The sequence below is a fragment of the Pteronotus mesoamericanus genome, unplaced genomic scaffold, assembly GCF_021234165.1.
Source record: "Pteronotus mesoamericanus isolate MK-2021 breed Mesoamerican mustached bat unplaced genomic scaffold, CSHL_Meso_final scaffold_118, whole genome shotgun sequence".
NCBI classification, from domain to species: Eukaryota; Metazoa; Chordata; class Mammalia; order Chiroptera; family Mormoopidae; genus Pteronotus; species Pteronotus mesoamericanus.
The window spans coordinates 3192178-3215037 of NW_026555301.1; the positions used below are offsets into that span (position 1 = coordinate 3192178).

At 46.6% G+C, this 22860-nt stretch overlaps 1 protein-coding gene across 1 annotated transcript; it reads left to right on the forward strand.

Moving 5' to 3' along the window:
• Positions 1-14748: 14748 nt before the first annotated feature.
• On the forward strand, positions 14749-15450 carry DNAJB8 (DnaJ heat shock protein family (Hsp40) member B8). The gene has a single exon (XM_054587426.1). It carries the CDS (start codon positions 14749-14751, stop codon positions 15448-15450), a length of 702 nt encoding a protein of 233 aa, XP_054443401.1.
• The last annotated feature ends 7410 nt before the right edge of the window (positions 15451-22860 follow it).

Below are 22860 nucleotides of genomic sequence, written 5' to 3' on the forward strand. Positions count from 1 at the left end.
GAAGGAGAGGCCGTGACCCTGCTGGAGTCCAGAAGACCTGGATTCTGCTCTGCTTTGCCGTAGCTGTCTGGATCCTTCCCAAGGTACAGCTGTACATAATCTTGTCTGAGCTTAGATTCTGTGTGCAGTGGTGGTGGGGTTTGGTGGCTGGAGAAGGCTGTGCCCAGGAAGAGAATTGTGCTGATGTAGTTGACCAAGTGCAATAAGGGCTAGCGATTGCTGCCAGAGGCACTACCACCAGAAGTAACTTATTTTGTACTAGCATCCACATAAGAAGAATCGGCAGTATTTTCTGTTTTTATGTTTTGTTTGGCTTGTTTTATTTTGGATTAGTGAACTAAGTTATTATTAATTATGTACAACATTTATATATTGTCTGTAAAAATTGTATGCTATCCTCCTATTCCTTTAAAGTGAATACTGTTAATAATAAAATACTTTTTTGTGAATACTTCTGTCCTATCTTATGGACTCCTGGGGTAATTGAGGCTCAGGTGCAGAGCTTAGCAGTCGAAGTAAACTGCTTCTACAGACCAGTGATTTGGAGGGAAGGACTCCTGGAATAGGGGATGGGTCTTTGACTGGCTGGGACCTGAGGTCCTGATACTTCTGAATTGCTTCCATCTGCATTTTCACGTTATTACCTAACTGGGTGTCCTGGTGACTGGGTGGATACTGGGGAGGCTCAGCGAGGCTATGGTTTCTCCGACCTTTGGTCCACACGCTGACTTTTTTTTTTTTTGAGGTCTCAACTGATGCTCTTGCAGAATCCAGGAAGAACTGACCCGATGTGCACTTCCTCTCAAGTACTGATCAGCTTTTGTTGCTGAGCTATCTGGTTGCCAATATTCCCATTCATTGACAAACCTGATCACTAATGTCTTTGATTACTGTTGTCATTGATCTCTGCCCTCTTTAATCAATGATTTTGGTCACCAGAGAGAGCCATTACTGATATACAGTGATCAATGACAATGGCAATGGTTCAATGACAATCACCTTGTGATCGTAGACATTGGTTTGCTAACAACTGATCACCAATACTTATTTACCAATACTTTATGAATACTTTGTCAGTGATTCAATGACACTTACCTTGTGATTGTAGATGTTTAGTTACTAACAACTGCTCACCAATACTTAATTACCAATATTTTATCAATATCTCTGATGTTGTGTCTGATCACTAACATCCACAAACTGCGATCACCAGTGTCTCCAGTGAATAACTTTGCTCACTAGTAATGTGATCATAAATATCTCTTATTACCGTTTCTGATCAGCATATCTGTTCACCACTATTTTTATTCAATGTATCTGTTTGCCAATATCTCTAATGACCACTGCCTATTTCCCCAGTATTTTTATCTACCATGTCTGTGATCACCAGTGTGCCTTAACACCTAAGTTCCTAAATATGAATGTGTTCATCACTCTGTCACTAATGTTCTAAGTCATCAAGACGTATGATCACCAATGTCATTGATCAGTGTTTTTCTAATCAGTGATAGATCACTCATATGTGCCTCCAACATCTCTGATCATACTATTTCTCATCACCAATGTCTCTTGGATGATGTTTTGTCATTTATCTTCTGTACTAACATCTCTAACCAACAATATCCCTGGTCATAGAATCCTCTTACTATCAAATTTCCTGACTATCAATGTGGTCAGTAGTGACTCTGGTTACGAATACCCTTGACTGGTCAATGCTGATCTCCAGACTCTCTAGTGTCTGACATGAATGATTGTTGAATCTCTTTATCTTCCAAGTCCCTGAGGACCAATATTCCTTATACCCCTGGTCACCTGTAGTACTGATCACCAAGCTCACAGGTCATTGGTATCACTAGTTACCTGTGTCTCTGATTACCAAATTCTCCAGTCATTCATGTTTTTGATCCCCAGTAGACCACATATCACCAAGATCTCTGGATGTCTCCAGTCATTGAATACCCTTGGTCATCAAGGACATGAACACCAAATGCTTTCATCCTAGTAGTCCTGTTGCCCACACCCTTGGTCCTTCATGTTCCTACTTAATGATTGACATAGCCAATCAACAATCATTTTGATGACCAAGATGTCTGAACACTGCCTTGATCCTTCATGTATGACCAGTACCCTCTCTGATTTCTCCAACACTCCACCATCTCTAATTACAAATCATTCTAATTGTACATCTCTGATCAATAGCTCCACTTTTTAAAAAAGATTTTATTTATTTATTTATTTATTTATTTATTTATTTATTTATTTTTAGAGGGAGAGGAAAGGAGGGAGAAAGAGGGAAAGAAATGTTAATGTGAGAGAGAAATATCAATCAGCTGTTTCTCATACATGCCCTCTCTGGGGACCAAACCTGTAACCCAGGCACATGCCCTGACTGGAAATTGAACTGCTGACCCTTCGCTCTGTGGGATGATGCCCTACAAACTACGTCACACAGGTCATGGCAATGACTCTTTTTGACCCTAAGCATCCTCATGTCTGGTCCCTGGATTGCTCATGACTTGTATTTCTAATTGCCAACTTCCTTGTTCCTTGACAACCCTGGTGCACAATGGTCCAGGAGGTTTTCCTTTCATTCTTTCCATCCCAGACTGCCAGTGCTGGCAGGACACTTGCTTGTGGCTGTAGAAGCACTGGTCCTATGAAGGCCAACATGCCTTCTGTGAAGCCCCAGGTGCCCCAGCCTGCAGGGCAGAGATGGAGGAGGATCACTGGCACTCTGACTCAGGACACCTCTGCTGCTGCTGGTGTGCCACCACTACCTTCCCCACATTCTTTATCTGTGGAAGAGAAACATAGAGCCTACAGGAACCCATCTGGGTGTGAAGCTGGGTGGGCACTTTGCCTGATCATCTGAATGCCTGGGTCCTCTCAAGCCTCTTAGAAACTTTCTTTCTAGCCCTTCCCCAGCTCAGAACATTTTGGCCTCTGCTCTTGCCACCTATAGTTGCAGTGAGAGCAGGGATGGTCCTGCTTTCCTGTGTCCCAGCTTATAAGTGTAGGATTTTATGTGTATATTATACAGTTAAGTGTACACATGCCTGTTGAATACCTCCCACCCAAGAGGCACTGTTTTAGGTGGGGGCTACACTAGTTAATAAAACAAAACCCTTGAGGAGCTTACATTCTAAGCAACAAGCACAGTAACAACTCTACCTGGCCTCTGACAAACTGTCCTACTTGCCTGGCCTAAAATCTGCAGCCCAGAGTCAAAATGTCCAGAGCTGAGGGTCTACAACCTGCATCCCTGAATTCAGAAACCACAACCTAAAGCACAGAGCACAAAGCTCATACCCAAAGGCCATAACTTAGGGTTTGGAGCTCAGAATCTAGAACTTCCATCCAAGAACTCTGAGACTGGGGCCCAAAACATTGATCTCAGAATGTAGAATCCAGAACTGGCACTCTGAGAATGGACACCCAGACCCACAACTTAGAGCTTGGAGCTCAGAACCCAGAATTTAGCATCAAGCACATGGAGCTCAGGACCTAGTGTGTAGCATAGGACCTGAAGGCCAGAATCCAGAACTCAGAATGAGCCTTAAGAGAAGCCTCCCCAGTTTCTCTATTCCCCAGTTTTACTGCCTGCCTTCAGCCAACCAAAATTTTTGGAGCACCCAATGACAAGCTCTGTAGAAGGTGCTGAGAGGCAGCTAACAGGAAATAAGCAGAGGGAGGAGTGGTTTCCCTCTCTCAGCAGTGTCAGGTCCAAGACAGCAGGGACTGTGTCTGCCTTATCATTCTTGTATCCTCATTGCCTTTTGTGGGCTTGTAGTAGGTGCTTTCCGAATGTCTGTTGAATAGATTCATTCATTTTTCCCACTAATGTATATTGACCCTCTTTGTTCTAGGCACTTGGGTTAAGGATAAAACACACCAAGATCTTGCTCTGGTGAATCAGCTGTCTCTGGCACCCAGGAAACTTTTGGAGTGTAAGAGGCTGTTTCTGACAAAGAGCTGGGGAAGGCTGTGGTAGGGGTGGTAGGATGGTGTTGAACAGAGAGGGGTAACATCCAGGAGGAAGAAAAGGTCGCTGGCTGGCTATGGCAGTCCCAAGTTCAAATTTACTTTAGAGCAGCAGAACCAAGCTCAGAGGCTTCTGTTCCTGCAGCTTCTCTTCCCTCCTCCATAAAACAATGAGCTCCTAACAATGACTCCCACTGCCCAGAGTCAGTGTGTGGATAAACAGGTTTGATTTTGTGGCCTCAGAGGTCCCAAGCAGGTCAGGGCAGGCGAGGTTAGCAAGGCAATGGGTGCCTTTATGATTCCATGGGGCCTGGTGCCAGGGCGCCTGTGGTAGCTTGACCTTTGTTCCATCTGTCTGCACTGAAGTGGGTCTGGCTGGCCCAGGGTTTCTTCTTCCTCCTTCCTCCTACCAGGATACTTTCAGGCCCTGCTTCTTATTCCCATTCCTGTAGGAAGAAACCAAACCCTCTTTGTAATTCTTAGAGACCAGCTTATTCTTCTTCAAAATCCCCTGGCACCTCCTGGTGACTCACCCCTGGGGTTAGGACAGGGAAGCAGCTTTCCCCTTCCTCCAGGGCCACAGAATGGACACTTGATGGAAGTCAAAATAGAAAAATAAATATATAGTACACCCCCACCCCCCAAAAAGAAAAGAAAATCAGACAAAGTCTACACAAAGAGGTCTTTCCCAATGGAAATGTAAATAAACCACAAGTACACATTTGGACAGGCTCTCAGCCTCAGAAATGATCAAATACATGCAAATGGAACAAGAAGGTACCATTTTTTAACCTCTCATCTTAGCAAAAATGGAAAAGGTAAGACAAACGTGTAGAATCAGATCTAGTACAGGCTGTTGGTGGGAATGTTGATCAAAATTCCACATGCTCCCTGGTCCAGAGAGCCCTCCTTAGGTTCACCTCACAGAAACCCGAGGAGGAAAAAAAGTGCAAAACTGCAAGTTTTTGAAAAAAAGCAAATTTCAGTACAATTGTTTTAAAAATGTTTGTGCAGAGATAGGAAAATATCTGGAAAGCTATCTACCTAATGATTAATGGCTATCAGTTCTGAAAAGTGTGATAGATCACAGGTGAGGAAGAGAGTCCTTTTTTTTTAATCCTCACCCAAAGATATGTTTATTGATAGAGAGAGAAACATCAATGTGAGAGAGATCTGTTGCCTCCTGTACATGTCCCAACTGGGGATCAAACCCAAAACCTAGGTATGTGCCTTGACCAGAAGTTAAAAGCACAAACTTTTGGTGCATGTGATGACACTTGGACTGAGCCACCTGGCCAGGGTGGTCCTTTCTTTAAAAAAAAAATTTGTGTAAATGTCTGCTTTTATTTTAATGTATTATAACTATGTGCCACCTTTGTAATTTAAATAATTAATAATTATTAAGAAAAACCTGTTTTCTTTTCTTTGCCTTGTCATGATTGGTCTTTCTCCCCGGGATGTTCTCCCTTTCAGATCTGCCTGGAGAACTCTTCTTCATCCTTCAAAACCCTAGGCAAATATCCTAGGAGAAGCCTTATCTGAATTCTCCCTCCCTGAACCCCTCAGGAATTTTTCAGTCCCTAACCAATATCACTCAGGAACAAGGCCTGGCTGTGAGGCAGACAGGCCTGCATCTCACCTCCCGTACAGCCTTGTGCAAATGGCTTAGCCTCTCTGAATCCTGATTCCTCACCAGTAAAATAAGATCCCACCTTGAAGGGTTGTGTAAGGATAACATGAGGAAGGCCAAGGGTCCTCAGTCCTAGAAGAGCCCACCTTGCAAGGAGACCCTCTTTTAATGTGATTTCAGCCCATTGTCTTCAGACTGAGTCACTGTGCACTTCTCAACACCTACAAGCCCAGGGTGTTTGGGATCCAGGGCAAACTGTCTACCCTTCTCTATCTTCTTCCACAGCATCTAAGGCTCTCAGAGTTTCTGGGAGTACCAATGGGACACCCCTATTTAGACATTTTTTTCTTTTATTGATTCTAGAGAGAGGAAAGTGAAGGAGAAAGAGAGGGAAAGGAACATCGACATGAGAGAAACTTCAGTCAGTTGCCTTTTGCACAAGCTCCTACTGGGGACCAAACCTGAAATCCAAGCATGTGTCCTGACCAGGAATCTAACCTGCAACTTTTCAGTTTGTAGGATGACTCCCAACCAACTGAGCCACACTGGCCAGGATGTATCTGACTATTTAATAGGTGCTTTCACCATTTCCCCGACCCTGTCTCCAATAAGGCAGAGACCCTACATATGGTCCCTTCTGTCCAGCTGGAGAAACTGAGGACCACTGAGAGCTGGAATGAGGAGATCTCAGCCCTGAGAGTGGGTATAACAGGATCCCTCCTCACTGGCACGCAGGCTGGAGTTGGAGGGGTCACTTCCCTGGGAAAGGGACTTAGTGGACTCTTTGTAGCCACTTCCTTCCACTATTCCATTTGTCCCTCCCACAGACCCCTTCACACTGTGGGATTCCCTAGGGGACCACCTTACTTCTTCTCCCTTCCCCTCCCCCAGGTTTGGCTGTGCTGACCTGTGAAGTGGGGCTATGATGGGGGTTTCCGCAGCTTTGAGGGGATGCTGGGATGGGCCTCCTTTCCTTAGACATTAGGGATGAAGGGGACTTTTGTACACACACATTAGAGTACACCATCACTGACACCATCTCGATATCATCCTCTGTTCCCTCTTCTCCACTTCACACTGCCCAGCTTCATCGTCACCTACTCTGTAATACCAACCTCCTCCCTACCCCCCACCTCTAGCCTCAGGTTTATAAACTACAACCTGTCACTTCTGCTATAGAGATCATCTTTTTCATTAACATTTTTAAAATTAAATTTTGGGGGAGTAACATTGGTTAAATGATGATTTAAGTTTCAAGTACAGTACTGTACCATCTGTATATTACATTGTGTGTTCATTACCCAAAATTTAGTCTCCTTCTGTCATCATATATTTGATCCCCTTTCCCCCTCTCTAATCTTCCCCCACTTTCCTTTGCCTCTGGTGACCACCATACTATTGTCTGTGTCGATGAGATTTTTTTGTATATGTTTGTTTGGTTTTGGGGGTTCATTTTTGTTGCTTTATGTTTTATATCATAGGGTTCTTCTTAACCTTTTAATTTTAATTATGAAACATTTCAGATATCCAAAAATATACCTACTAATATAACAAACACCATGGTACTATGCTGCATAACAAATGGCCAAAGACTGAGCAACTTAAAGCCACACACATTTATTATTTCAGTCTCTGTGAGTCAGGAGCCCATAAAGCATAATAAATACCTACTAATATAACAACACCATAGTATCTGGGTCTTCAGTTAGGATCCTATGAGGCTGTAACCACTTGCTGACCAAGGCTGGGTTCTCTCTTAGGTTTCCCTGCAGCTGTAAGTTTCTTAGTAGCTTCATGGGAGTCTTGTATAATGCCCTGCCCTTGGGAATAACATCACATTGCCTTTGTCACATTCTCATGGTTATACCAAGTCACAGATCCCACCCACCCTTCAGTGCCTGGGTGTTGGGGAGAAGGGATTACAGTCTTGGACCTCCCTAGCTGGAACCAGTAGGGGCACTATTAGAGACACTGCCCAGACACAGCAGGGATGTATGTGTGTTTGAGAGCACTTGTGTATGTGTGTTTGTCTGCACAGGTATGCACAAATACATGGGGACATCAGTGCCTGACTATGCATGTGGAGGGTGGGGTGTTCTGACTATCCTGTCTAAAAGCAAAGACCTATCAATCTCTAAGTCCTTTTCTCTGCTTTATTTTTCTCCATGGCACCTATCACTACCTGACATTATATTAAAACATTCATTAGTTATTAATTTCTTGTATCTCCCCAACTAGATAGTTGTCAGCTCTGTGAGGACAAGGCCCTGTCTAATGTGTTCACTACAACACTGGAAGGGTGCTCGGCACACAGCACATGTGTGGAGAGCAGCTCAAGAATTGTGTGGAATGAACAGATGAGTGAGTGGGTGGGTGGGTGGGTGGATGGATGGGTGGATAGATGGATGGATGGATAAATGAATGAATGGGTAAATAAGTAGTTGGGTATATGGATGAGTGGATGTCTGCTGCTGTGAATGTGTGCGTACAGGTCTTGACTCTGGAAGACACTTTAGGTTTCTCTGTTCTATAATCTTTCCAGAAAAATCTAAGAAGCCCCGTACCCCATAAGCTGCAGAGGCGCATGCATATGTAGAGAAGCTTTTGGAGTTGAATCCTTCTAGAGGCTTAGGACCAGCTATTGGAACCAGGATTGGAGTCCTGCCCAGGATCACTCCATGCAGGGGTGGTGGGCTGAGGAGAAGTGTGCTGTGGATGAGGAGGGGAGAGTGGATTCCAATAGGCTGCTGCACTTTGGAATTTCTGTGGGGGAGTTCCACAGAAGAAGCCTTTGTTCAAACAGTAAAGGCCCATTTAAGGCTAGATCTGAGCTTTCATAGACCACATGGATCTCCACCAAGAAAGATGTTACCTGGGTCAAGATTGAGGAAATGATCCTCAAGATCTTGTGGGTGATCATCACCACTGGCTGGGAGGGTTGATCAGGAGGCATTCCTGGAGGTCCTAGAGAGGGAAAGCAGATCTGAGCCAGGTCTGTGTTGAGACCTGAGTTGAGGTCATCTAGTCACCTCTGGAGAAGGAGAAGGGTTGCCCTCCATTTCCCACATCTCCCTGTCTGGAACTGAACATCCACTGTCCATTCCACCTGTTTAGTAACCAACCACTTGACCAGCTTTCCATAAGCCCACCAATTTGTATGTGCGTCTACCCTTGTCCCTTATACCCATTCTTCTGTGGAGTTTTTCATATACCATTCCTTCTCTGCCCTCATCTGTCAGTCTATCTTTCCATCCATCTGTCCATTATCAACATTGTCATCACTATGCTATCAAGTAAGCTATCCTCATAAGAACCGTATGAGGGAAATACTATTATTACCCCCATTTTACAAATGAGATGATGAAATGGCACAGGGAGCTTAAGTGACTTCACTAAGAACACACAGCTAATAAATAACAGAGCTCTTTGAATTGACAAGCTGAGCTGTTAGCTCTGTCTGTCCATCCATCCATGCACCCTCATAGCTGTTCATTCAGTCCATTCACTCACCTGTCACTGTCTATCCAGTGACCCCATCCATCCATTGCTGTCACCCATCCATCCTGAAGGTAATGCAGTTAGAGAACCAAGGGCCCTGAGGGGAGAGAAGGCCGGAACTGCCCATCTGGCTGGGGGTGGGGGGTTGGGCTGTGGAAGTGGGGTGAGCTGCCCCAGGCTGGGCAGGGTTGTATGGGGCTGGAGGGAATTAGCCCAGTGACTGCCAGGATCATCTAATTAGGAATGCTAGTGATAAGCAGATAGGAATGGGGGTGTGTGTGTGTGATTAGAATCCTTTTAAAAAGCCACTCCATTAATTACAGAGACAGAGAGGGGCTTCTGGCTGCTCAGAATACCAACTGGTTGCCTAATTGGCCTCTGATCAGCTCTCCCTGGGACTGCTGTGTGGCCTTGGCTACACCCTGCCCTCTCTGGGCCTCCCTATGAACATGGTCAGGCACTGCCTGAGATTGCCTGGTCCCTCCTCTCTCCCCAGGTTTTGGCTCAGGAAGCTGGCTTCAGGGACATCAGAAGTCAGAGGCCAGAGAGGTTAAGCTGGCTCCCCAGAGGGGAGGAAAGCCTGGAAGGGAGGAGTTTTACTACCCTATTGGCAATTGAAGACTGAGAGGCTCAGAGAGAGAATGTGACCTCTCAGACTCAGACAAGTGAGACAAGAATGTGGGGATCTGTTCATCCTTATTCTTCCATATTTTTGAAAGGGGAAATACCCTCTACATGCTGCTACCAGGTTCCACACTTTCCTTTATGGGGAGCTTGCACAACACCCACCTCTGGGAAACTGGGAGGGCTTTCCATTTTCAGGGCACCTTCAGCAGTGAAGATATGGAATCTCCAGCCTCATCTCCATCTCAGCTGCTTCATACAGTTTCACCCCCAAGATGAGGCCTCAGGCTGAGCACAGGACCTAGGCATGGAGCAGGGCAGGGAACATGCTGAAAGACTCTGGGCTTTACTTGTGGCGATGCTGCTGTCATCAACCCCCTTACCAATACCACATCACCCTATCACCATCACCATAAACACACCATAATCTCTACCTCCATCATCACCACCATTACTATTACCATCACCATTACTATGACCTCAACTGGTATCACCGTCACATTGCTCATATCATTATTATCACATTATCACTCCCATCACCCTATCACATCCTGCATCTGACATCACCTCCATTACCTCAAGCAGTATCACCATTACTATGACCATCATTATGACCATTGTTACTATTACTATTACTAGCATCACCACCATCCCTATCATCACCTTCACTTCTATCAATACTACAACCATCTCACCTCTGATATAACTCCAATATTACCACCATCTCTACCATCATCATCACCATCTCCACTACCTACTTCATTACTATCACTATCATCACCATGTCTACTTCAACTAGTATTCACATTACCATTGACCACCAATACACCCATCATTGTCATAGCCACTACTACCAGCATCACCACCATCACTGTCATCACCACTGCCATCCGTATCTCAACCAATATCACCATTAACATGACCATCATTACCGCCACAATCACTATCATCACCATTACTATATCACCACCACTTACTTGTATCACTGCCACTCCTACCTCAACCATTATCACTATTACCACCACCTTCTTCATTATTACCATCTTCATCTCTTTTATCATTACCACTATTACTATATCTACCTCAGCCAGACTCACTACTACCTCTAGCTCTACCATGACCATGGTCATCACCTCCACCACCTCCAATGTACCCCTGACTTCACATCATTATCACTGCCTGCATCATCACCATTATGACTGTGTAACAGGAATGAAGACATTTAATAAAGTTTTTACAACCATTGGACAGCCTGGGGGAGTAAAGATCAGGGAAGCAAGTCATTGGCGATGGTCTCAGCCTCCAGCTCTAAAGTGAGTAGATCTCAAGAGCTCAGCAGGAACCTGGAAATCACATGATATTCTGGGAAGCTACCCCTGGACATTTCAGCTTCAGCTCTGAAGCAGAGGATTATCAGCAGATTTCCAGAAGCTGCTGTGAACCTCTGGGTTGTCATCTGCCTGCAATTGTCTGTTACTCTTCCACTTTCCAAATCTTATTAATTGGCTGACTCTAACCTGAAACCATATGGGTAATGAGATTCTAGAAAATCTTCCAGAATTCTCTACTATGCAGAGAAGACTATAGAAGAGGGTGGGTGTGGTGCTGAGTTAGCAAAAGAAAATATAGAACACCACATCTCCAATATCATTACCCTCACTATCAGCACTACGGCTATAGCAGTCATTCCCACCAGTATATCATTCCCACCACTTTAAGCATCCCAACCATTTTCCATTACTATCACAGTTACTGCTATCTAACCATCACCGCACATCAGCACTTCCACTTCCATAATCAGCAGTACCACCATTTCTGCCAGGGCCATGATTACCACTGCTCTTGTCACTCCCATTATAACTTGTAGCATACTACAATATTGACCACTCCCTCTCCCTTTTATAAGAGCATTGTGCCTCTCCAGCTGTTGCTTGAGATATACAGAACCTTCCTAAAGGCATATTATTCCTTACTCCATTGACACTGGTATTGACCATGTGTTATGAGCAAGAGTGGTATGTATCACATCCCAACAGAAGTTTTAAGAGGCATCCCCAGTTTCTACAAGCTCTTACTTGCACCTTCCCTGCCATGAGAATGGTATGTTTCAGATTAGCCACTTCTGCAGCCTGGGATCCAGAATGAGAAGACTTGTGAGTGGAGTTTCAGCAGCTGACCTATGGATGCTGACAAGTAAAGTGGACAAGAACTAAATGTCTTTCATAAGGCACTGAAATGTGTGGGTTGTTACTGTAGCAAAGCTGTATAACATACAACTTCTACTACTTCACTGCCTTCATCATTACCATTACCAACTTTACCACCTCCAGAATCACCATCACCACCACCAACCTCACCCACAGCTCTGCTAGTAGTTACTTCCATCATGTCTCCACCGCCATTATCAACAACACCTCTATCACCACTGGTCTCATAATTACCATCCCTTCCACTGTTATTATAAACCACTACTACCACCACCACCATAAGTTACTGTAACCACCAACATCCTCAGTCATTAGTGTCACCATCACTTCCACTAGCACCACTTTTGCCATTATCAACTCCATTATCACTACCACAATTACTGCCCTGCCATCACCATTACCTTCACATCAATACTGCTACCTTAAGTACTTCTACTGTCTTAATGATGCTTTATCTGTCACCATGCATACCCCACATTGTCACTGCCCCTAGTCACCATAATCAACACCACCACCACTCCTAATGTCATAGTCATAGAGAATTGTGTAGGATAGATATCCTTCCCAGCTGCAATGAGCAATGCAAGAGATACATTGCATTGGCAGTGGCAGAAATATAGTTGACAAGAATAAAGAAATATTTTCATTTCTAGTTACACCAGTGGAGTTATTCTGTCATTTATTTCCTTTATCAAGTGATATGAGTTATATGTGCTAGCCAGTATGGGTGGTTAGATGTGGGGCACAGAGAGCAAGCTATGCTTTTGTAAGGTATACAAGGCTGACAGCATTTATCTCTAGGTTAAGTTTGCAAAGTGTTTCCAGATTTTGCTTTCATTCTTCCTGGCAGCTAATATTGGTGAGAACATGCTGTCCCCTGAGAGGTGCCAGAAACCTAGCACCAATGAATACTGAAGGAAGAGAGAAAGATGGAGAGGACTGAAAAGGGATAAAGCCTGGAAATAACCCTGACAATTATGGCTTAGATGGTTGGGTGTTGTCCTGCAAAGTGAAAGGTCACCAATCCAGGGCATATGCCTGGATTGTGGGTTCAGTCCCTGGTCGGTCAGGGCATATACAAGAAGCAACAGAGCAATGTTTCTCTCCCACATTGGTGTTTCTCTCCCTCTCTTTCTCCCTCCCTTCCCCTCTCTCTAAAAGTAAATAAATAAAATCTTAAACTAGAGGCAGGAAGAAGAAAAAAGAGAAGGCAGGAGGGACAAAGGAAGGGAGAGAAGGAAAAGAAATGCTATCTCAGTTAAGACTCAGTGATCCAAACAGCTAAGTTTCTCACTGGAGTGTTTGGTAGTTTAGTTTATCTTCCATCTTCACTGGAAAGGGGTGTGGTGAAGGTAGGAGTAGATGTCCATCAGTATTGTTAATTACTATTTCTGAACATGTTCCTACATCATAACAAGAATTTAAAAAATATAAGTGCATAAGAACAGTTGGTTACCTCATTTATCTTATTAGTTTCCTAGGGCTACCATAATAAATGATCACAAACTGGATTGCTTAAAATAGCAAAAGTTTGTCCTCTCACAGTTATGGAGGCTAGAAGCCCCAAATTAAGGTGTAATAATCGCTGCGGTCCTTCCAGAGTCTTTGAGGGAGGATCCTTGTTTGCTTCTTCCAGATTCTGGAGACTGTGGCTTTCCTTGCACTGCATCACCCCAGTTTCTGTCTCTATCATCATATTGTCTTCTCTTCTCTCAGTATGTCTCTTTGTGTGTCTCTTATAAAGGTACTTGTCATTGAATTTAGAACCAACCCAGATAATCCAGGATGATCACATCTTGAGATCCCTAATTATATTACATCTTCAAAGACCTTTTTGTAAATTAGGGCACATTCAGACTCCGGCCATTATGACAGGGACATATCTTTTGGAGGGGAGAACCACTATTCAAAGTCACTATACTCGCTAATCTATACTTATTTTCAATCTTTATTTTTCTTTCCATACTTGAGTAAAATGTTTCTTTAAATTTGCTGTCCATTACAGTTTCAGACAACTCTGGGTTTGTATTTCCCTCTCTCTTCACTGACTTGTTGTGTGACCTTGAGTATGTTGCTGCATGTCTCTGAGCTTCATTCATTCAACAAGTTGCACTGATTGCTAGGCAGTGTCCTAGATGTTGACAAACATCCCTGCCTTTTTGGGGCTTACCTCTGTAAATCTGATGAGATAATGGGGCACAAGAAGTATGAACTCTTGCCCCCATCTTGCCTGAACTCCCACCTAGGGCCCCCTCATTCCATACTAACAACTCTGCTATTGGACACATCCTGGAAAGCCCTCATTCCCTTCCCTTGGCTATTGTCACTGACCTTCATTGCCCTTCGTGGACCTGGATCCCATAGCTGGTCCCAGGGCTCAGCTAACAGTCCCATCATTACCCAGCTCTTAGTCTCAGTCCACTGTGGTGGCCAGCCTTGTTCACAAGGGCAGGCCAACGTGTGGGGTGTTGTCGAGTTCAGACCTGGGGGATGGATTTGCCCCACCCATGGGCTGATGTCATAAAGAGCCTGGCCTCAGCTCTGCAGGGGAACCTGCCCCTGCCTGGCCCCACAACATCAGTGTCTCTCCTCTCCCCCCACCTCTTTCAGTGGAGGTGTCCCTGAAAGCTGGTACTATGAAAAGGTAAACTTGCTGGGCAGAGCCACGCCCAGAGACAGCATAGTCCAACAAGACCCCTGATCAGAGACCTACACCAGGTGCTGCCTCCTCTACACCCACCCCAATCATCTGGTCCTTGGTGCCTACTTCACCTCATCCTTCACCTCTGCCCCTGCTCCCCCCTGGGCATGGCTAACTATTATGAAGTGCTGGGGGTACAGTCGAGTGCCTCCTCAGAGGACATCAAGAAGGCCTACCGCAAGCTGGCCTTGCGCTGGCACCCTGACAAGAACCCTGACAACAAGGAGGAGGCTGAGAAGAAGTTCAAGCAGGTGTCTGAGGCCTATGAGGTCCTATCTGACTCCAGGAAGCGGTCTGTATATGACCGAGCAGGCTGTGACAGCTGGGGGGCTGGAGGAGGGGCCAGTACCCCTTACAACAGCCCCTTTGACTCTGGCTACACCTTCCGAAACCCTGAGGACATCTTCCGTGAGTTTTTTGGTGGCCTGGACCCCTTCTCCTTTGACTTCTGGGTCACTCCCTTCAACAGTAACCGTGCCAGTCAAGGCCATGGCCTGAGGGGCACCTTGTCTGCTGGCTTTGGCGAGTTCCCAGCCTTCATGGAAGCCTTCTCGGCTTTCGACACACTGGGCTGGGGTGGGAGTGCTAGCCGCACCACCTTCTCATCCACTTCCTTTGGGGGCTCTGGCTCTGGCAGTTCGGGATTCAAGTCGGTGATGTCGTCCACTGAGATGATTAATGGACACAAAGTCACCACCAAGCGCATCATGGAGAATGGGCAGGAGCGTGTGGAAGTGGAGGAGGATGGGCAGCTCAAGTCATTGACCATCAATGGCAAGGAGCAGTTCAAACGGATGGACAACAAGTAATTGTGGCCACCCAGGCCCTGCACCTGCTGCCTGGCTGTAACTGCAGCCTTATGGTTAATAAACATGCCAAGCGAGTTCATGGAAACAGCTAGCCCAACTTCAGGGGTGGAGGGTGTCTAAGTGGACCAGCACAGTGCTGGCACTGGCACGAGTGGCAGTGCAGAGGAGCCTGTGCCTCTGGGCCTGTGGGTACCACCTCCCAAATCTGGTCCGTTGGGAGGAAGGTGCAAGAGTAGTTCTATAGGTGATTTATGATCTCTCATCTATGTTGTCTGGGTTGATAAATGCTATGACCATCAGTCCTTCTCAATCCAACCCTGGGCCTCCATACCCACTATAAACTCTAGTGTGGCCTCATTATCCTCACAGGGCTTGGTATCCAACTTCCAGCCCCTGATTCCTGCAATGATTCTTCTTGTGTGGTTGTTGTGCCAAAGCCCACATTGCATCATGTTACCTATCTTGCTTTAAACCTTCAGTGGCTCTCTCTGCTTTAAGCCAAAAGATCTCAGGCCTTATTCTCATTATGAGGCCCTGGTGACCTGGTCCTGCCCACCTTCCTGGTCTCACCTCCCACTAACCCCCACTTTCTGAGCTATACCCATACTGTCGTTCCCTCTGTTCCTTCATTGTACCAAATGCCTGGGAGTCTCAGGGCCTTCACATATGCTGCTCTCCTGAGTGAACATTCACTCCTCTTCAGGCCTTTGCTCAAACATCACTTCTTCAAGGAATTCTTCCCTGACACCCTATTCTGAATTAGCTCCCCATGTGCCTGCTCTGCTTTCTCATAGTCCTTTCACCTGTTTTTCCATTGTCCTTATGTATTCATCTGTGTGACTCATTGGAAGATGTGTGCATCTCAACCACTCTGAGGTCCAAGGGAGAAGGGCCTGCACCAGCTTTGTCCTTAATTGTGTCCTCAGAATCTAGAGCAATGACTGGCACGAAGGGGCAGGACCCATATTTGTTAGAAGAATGAATGTTTCTGGATGTTGGTGGTGGGGGTGTGGTGTGTAGGGGCATGTGATGTGTGTGGTGTGGTATGGTGTGGTGTGCATGTGATGTGTGGGGGGAGTGGAATATGTGGTGTGTGTAAGTGTAGTGTGGTGTGTATAAGTGTATAGTATATGTGATGTAGTGGGGGTTGGTATGTGTGATGTGGTGTGGTATGTGTGAGTGTGTGGTGTTTCTGATGTGGCATGAGGATGTGTGATGTATGTAAGTGTGGTATATGAGGTGGTGTGATGTGGGGGGGTATGGTATGTATGTGGTGAAGTTTGTGTGATGTATGTGTGTGGTATGTGATGTGTGTGGGGTTGTGGTATGTGTGTATGGTACAGTATATGTGATATGTATGGGTACATATGTGTGAGTATTGGGTGTTGGAGGTTGTGTGGTGATCCTGGGCAGGCCAGTAAAGGGAGGAATTTGGTGCTGGAGCAGGAGATGAGGGACAGGAGCTGGGCCTGCTCAGTGAGCCCCAGAGACAGCTTAGGGTGGAGGCTCCTGCCTGCCTCTGTGGTGCTCATTATTGGGACCTGAGGGTGGGCAGCCTTCGGAGTCAGGGCAGGCTCTGGGCATGATGCTCTTGAAGTGGGCGCTGTTAGCTGAGGCAGTGGTAGGCATACTTTGAGCAGTTTTTTGGCTGTGTGCAGGGTGTAGTTAGAGAGGAAGTTTGCTGGTACATGGGCCGCTGTGGGCAGACAAGATGGTGGACACATGTGAGAATTCCTAGCAGGTATTCTGAGGACTGGGACCCTCTTGATTTCCCAAATGATGCCCAAGTGACTGTATGTGGGTGGTGAGTAGTGTCATGTGTGTGGACATTACACACACATTTCTGACTGTGTATTTGTGGCATGGAGAAGTAGAGAACATTTTGATTATAGTCTGCAGCCCCAGGATACCATAAACTTCTCAAAAACAGGAGCTCCATTTTACTCATTGTTATTCCCTAGCATCTAGCTCAGGGCGCTGTATGAAGGTGTTTGCGTGGACATGCTTGTATACATTTTTCTATGAGCCAGGGTGAAGTCTCCATAGCTGGCCCACAGGGCTCTGTCCTCAGCACTGTATTCTCAATATTGGCACCAAAGGTTTGAAGGAGCTACAAAAGGCACAAGCTTCACATTCTCTGATACATTCAGCTGGAAGGGAGCAAATCTGAGAGTTGTTGCCCAATTAGAAATATGAAGATGCCCAACCCTGAAACCTGGAGTAAATAATTCTGATTTAAAGAGAACAAGGAAGTTAGCCTGAAAAGATCTAGCTGGGTCAGCAATGGGTGGGACCTAAGCTTTGTGTGTCCAGAAGGTATTAATGAAAAAGTACCTGGGAAGTCTCATGTGACCTCAGGAAAGGGAGGGCTCTTCTCTTCTGCACTTCTGATCCCATTTTGTGCTCAGCTTTCAGGCCCTGTCCTGGTAGAGGGGTAGGGGCAGTCTGGCCTGGGTCCAGAGGTGGTGGCTAGGATGGGGAAAAAGTTGAAGACTACATCTTCTCAGGAGCTGGGGAGAGTCAGCATGGAGAAGGGCAGCCTTGTGGACTCCAGTTCCTGTCCCCAAGTCTCTGCAAGACTATTTTAGACCAGGAGAGCAGATGGGCCTGAGGCTTAGAGATCAGATCTAGGACCTATTAGATGGGGTGGGTGTCAGAAGGAATAGGCCCTGTGGAAGCAGAGCTTACTCCAAGTAAGAGCCAGGCAGATTCCCTTAGGCAGAATGAACTTCCTGCTATGGGAAGGGTACTGGTGTTGAAGAAGGGGAAACTATGTTCTGATTACCTGTGGGCCTACTGAGTGACAGTCTTTTTAAGATATATATTTTAAAATACATTTTTATGTTGAAGCAGTCTCAAACTTAAAGATGTGTCAGGCACTTTTAACTGAATGCAATTCAAGATATATGTATTGAGCCCTATGGATACAGCAGTGGGCAAAACTGTTAGATTCTTACCTTGTGACGCTGACACTCTGCTGAGGAGAAGATAACAAACAGGTGTGTAGACTACTGTCCCTTGTAGTAATGAGTATGACAGAGGAAATATAAGCAGGTAAGCTGATGGAGAAGGATGGGGTCAAGTGATGAGCAGAGAAGTTTTAAGTCAGGTGGTCCTGGAAGGCCTCTCAGAGAAGGAGGCATTTATCAGAAACTGGAATAAAGTGATACCATGGACCCTGCATCTATCTGGGGGAAAAGCATTCTGGGCAGAGGGAATAGCAAGTGCAAAGACCCTGAGGGAGGAATGGGCCTGTTTGTTTTGAGGAAAAGAAAAAAAGGCCAGTGAGGTGAATGCACACAGTTTTACTTAATGCCCACAGCTCTCCCAGATTGTGGTCATTGACCCATGTTACAAAACAGGAAACTGAGGCATGGAGAGGAGTTCCTTGGGGGCTGGAGTAGGGTCAGAAAAGGAGGTGATTCCAGGTTTCAGGGTCTACGGCTCATTAGTGACAAGGTCTCTATCACTGATTAGTTTCCCAGGCTGGGAAGAGAGGAGCATGGGCATGACAAAGAAAGGTGCTAGGAGTGCCACTGGGCTGGGACCTAATCATATTTTACTAAGCCATGCACCTCAGTCCTAGCCTAGTGCCTCGCATGTAGTAAGTATTCAATAAGTAATATGAAGTGCAAGAACATGGGAACAGACTGCTCTGAGGAATGGCAAGGTACACTCAGAGGACAACCTCTGGAGTTCATGATGGGAGAAGATACTAGGAGGTCTTGAATGGGGGATGGGTGGATCCTGAGCATCGCCTTAAAATCTTTTGGGATTGCAAAGACCCTTGGGTGCTGCAAGTGCCCTCTCCAGGAGGGCACAGTAGGTAACCTGGATGCTCAGCTACACCTCAACCTTCAGTCCAGGCTCTGTCTGAGTCCCACCTTCAGGAGCCCCTGGCATAGGCTGGCAGCTGGAGGTCCCCTAACCACATTATACAAGGGACAGGAGAGCCCCAAGATGCACATACGGCTGAACCCCAGCTTCCAGTCCTGCAGGGACTAACTTCATCAAAACCCCCACTACAGCATTAACCACCTGACCTCTGCCCCTGTCGACCTGCTAATTTCACCTCTGGCCAGCTGAGGTTGCATCAAGTGGGTCTGCTTAGCCCTGACAGCTGCTGAGAAAATCCAGTTATGTCTCAGCAGCCCAGGTGGTTGCATGTTCCTGGGGTTGTGTGCACAACAGAGATTTGGGTGCTTGTAAAGCACCAGTGTTCTTGAATACCCCAAGGTCCTCAGGGCCAGGGCTCACTGTTTGCACTGCCTTCCTTTCACCAAGCCTCATACCTGAAGCTAGGACCTTCCCTCTCCACCATAGATCATCAGGGCAGCTTCAACTCTTGTAGCTACTGAACATGGCAGCTGATGAGCCTGGCTGGCTAAGCATCTGAAATGTTCTCAACTACCTTGCTAAATCCTTGTCTCAACCCTTAGCCCATTTGACATATGGAGGAACTGAAGCCTAGGCAGGCTGAAGGGCAACTAGAGGTGCACACCCAAGATAAAGTCCAATTCCCTAACTAGCATTCAAGGCCTCCACTGCCTTTCCAGGCATTGACTGTTCCAGACTCTTTCAGTGTCCACATCTTGCATATACTGTTCCCTTCACCTGTGTCACCCTTCTCATCTCCTTTTGACCTGTTAAGTTTATTTTTGGAGGACTTGCTCCATATCACCTCCCTGGGAAGGCCTCACCAAGCTGCACTAAAGCAAGCCATTCTGGCCATAGGAACTTGACTGAGAACCCGTTCTGGGCCTGACTGTGCATAGTGTTGACTGTGCATACTGTACTGGGACTGCAGCACTGAGGAATTCTGGCGGCCTTCCATAGAATCCCCACAATTCAGCACTCACACCCTGGCTTGGGACCTGTTGATCATATCTAACATAGTCCCGCTTCCCACAGGAGGGCCCTGAAGGTGGGGGTTATGCTGTGGCCCCTCTACTGGCCCAGCCACAGCATGGATCCTGCCCTAACTGGACTCTTGGTCATTGTACCAGCCTCCTCGCTGACCTCACTGACTTCCTTACCCCTCTTTTACCTAGTCTCATCCCAGCAACTAGAAGGATCTTGTAAAAACCTAAGAGTTTTGCAAGACACTCATAGTAAAAGTCTAAGTCTTCACAGTGGCTTACAAGGCCCTGTGTCGTCTTGGCCCCCATGACCTTCCTGGTTTCCCCATCGTTCACTCTGATCCAGTCGCAGAAGCCTTTTCACTGTCCTGCAGACACACTTGGAACATCCTGCTTCTTCCCAGGATCTTCATGCACCCCGTCCTCCCCTGCTTCCTTTTGGGTCTTTGCTCATCTTCCTACTGTCCTCCTCATTTTTTGTTCTACAGCCCCATCTCCACCTCCTTCTTGTTTCAGGACTTTAGTACATACTGTCCCCACTGCCTGAAACACCCATTTCTGTCAGGCCCACCCAGCTAACTCCCACCAACCTCATCTTGCCTCAGATGCCACTTCCCCAGAGAGGCCTCAGACCTGGGCATTGTCCCACCTCCTCTACCACTCCTGGGTTCCCAAATCCTGACAGGGTAACTGGATATCTAAAGGGACCCAAATCCTGGGGGAGGAAGTGGTCTGCCCATTAATGAGTGGACAAGATGGCATCTCAATGTGTTTTTTTTAGCAGTAGGATTCAAGACACTGGGGCATTTTATAAGTGAGGGCACCAAAGCCTTGGAGAGGGAAGGTGCATCTCAGCTCACAGAGCAGGTAGGGAGCCATGTCTGTACCTCTCTACTATGAGTGACCTGAGTGAATGTTTTGGTCCTTGAGACCTGGCCAGGCAGTATTACCCTATAGTGGGATTTTCTACCAGGGTTTGGTTTCTTTGTGGACTGGGCAATGTTCTCAGCCCTACTTAAGCACACATGAGGTGCTTTGCTTACACACAATCCCAGAGACTTGCACTGGCCTCAAAAAAGAGGGATGGCCATTTGCCCCCCATTTTACAGATGGGGAAACTGAGGGTCCAATGGTTAGAGACTTGGTCAAGGTTATAGCCACAAAGAAAGCGGTTCTGCTCTCCTCATTCTTTCCCCTAGCATTTCAAGGCCTGGGGCAGGATAGGTGGGGCTCAGTCAGCCTCCTGCCTGCCCTCCCTCCCTCTGGCCAAGTCAGTGTTATGATGTTATCGCAGCTGATTTAATTTCAAAGACGGATTGAGCTGTAGTGGGAGGGAGAGCAGTTACTCGAAACCATCTGCCCTGTTGTCATGGGGATGGGATCCCAGCAATTGTTCAGGGGTTGAATCCAGATAAGGGCTTGGAGTGGGCTGGAGAGGACTGCATGGACAGGGTGGGGATGGATGGGATGATGAGGGAGCAGGGAAAGACATGGAAGGAAGAAAAGACTCAAAAAAAGAGGTAAGGACACAAGGGCACAGAGATGAGAGCCTAGGGAGACAGTGTAAATATGCCCAAATGAAGAGAGACTTGGAGAGACAAAAAGACACCTGGACATAGCTATGGAATAGATGTCAATCAGTCTCAGAGCAAATTCTGTGGGTGCAAGAAGGAGTGACAGGGATGCTTGACATCCCACTCCTCTCTTGGCCACAGACCTACACACTAACTCCAGACTCCTTGCTAAGCCATGGCTTCTCACAGCACTGCTCCTCCTACTGGGACAGGCCTTGGGAGAATGTTCAGATCTTGTCTGGCTCTTCTGCCACAACAGGGTCACAGATCCCAGTGCTTCTCCCTGGCCAGCCAGGGTCCCCAGCTCGGCTCAGAGTTGGGACACCAGCTGTTTCTGCCAAACAGCTGCCAGCACCCTTGATCTGGCTTTCAGGACAATCACATTATCAAAACTTGCCAAGATAACAATGGCCTCATCTTGCAGATGGAGGGAAGATGCTGAGCACCTACATTGTACTTTGCCCACCAAACATCTTCCATGCCTCCAGACAGCCCTGCCCATCTTACAGGAAAGGAACTTGGAAAAAGAGCTCCTACTGTAACAAGTATTTATCCATCACCTTTTGTGTGCCAGGGCTTGAAAGGTGCTGGGATAGCATATAGGGGCTTTGTTCTGTTGGGCCTCACTGCCCATGTCCCACCTTCCCTGAGCTCAGGGCCTGGCTAGCCTCAGCCCTATGCTCAAGATGTCCTGGTCCTGCTCTCACAGCCAAAGCCCTAGCGCGTCCCACGGTTGGCCTGTGAGTCTTTGCAGATGCTTTCCTGTCCCAGCTAGATCGGGGAAAGGAACACCAGCTCAGTAACTTTAAGACCACTGCTTCTGGTGGCACTGTACAATCCCCAACTTCCCAGTCAGCCACCTGAATGGGCCCCATGATTGCCCTCCCTGTGCTGTGTGCCATTGTCTGGTCATACCTCTGCATCAGACCAAGAGAGGTGTGTGCTGATCTCTGCTGTCCAATGCCCAGGGCCCAGCT

Excerpts from the sequence above, each read along its gene's own strand:
- DNAJB8 (XM_054587426.1), top strand. The coding sequence starts at position 14,749 with ATGGCTAACTATTATGAAGTGCTGGGGGTACAGTCGAGTGCCTCCTCA.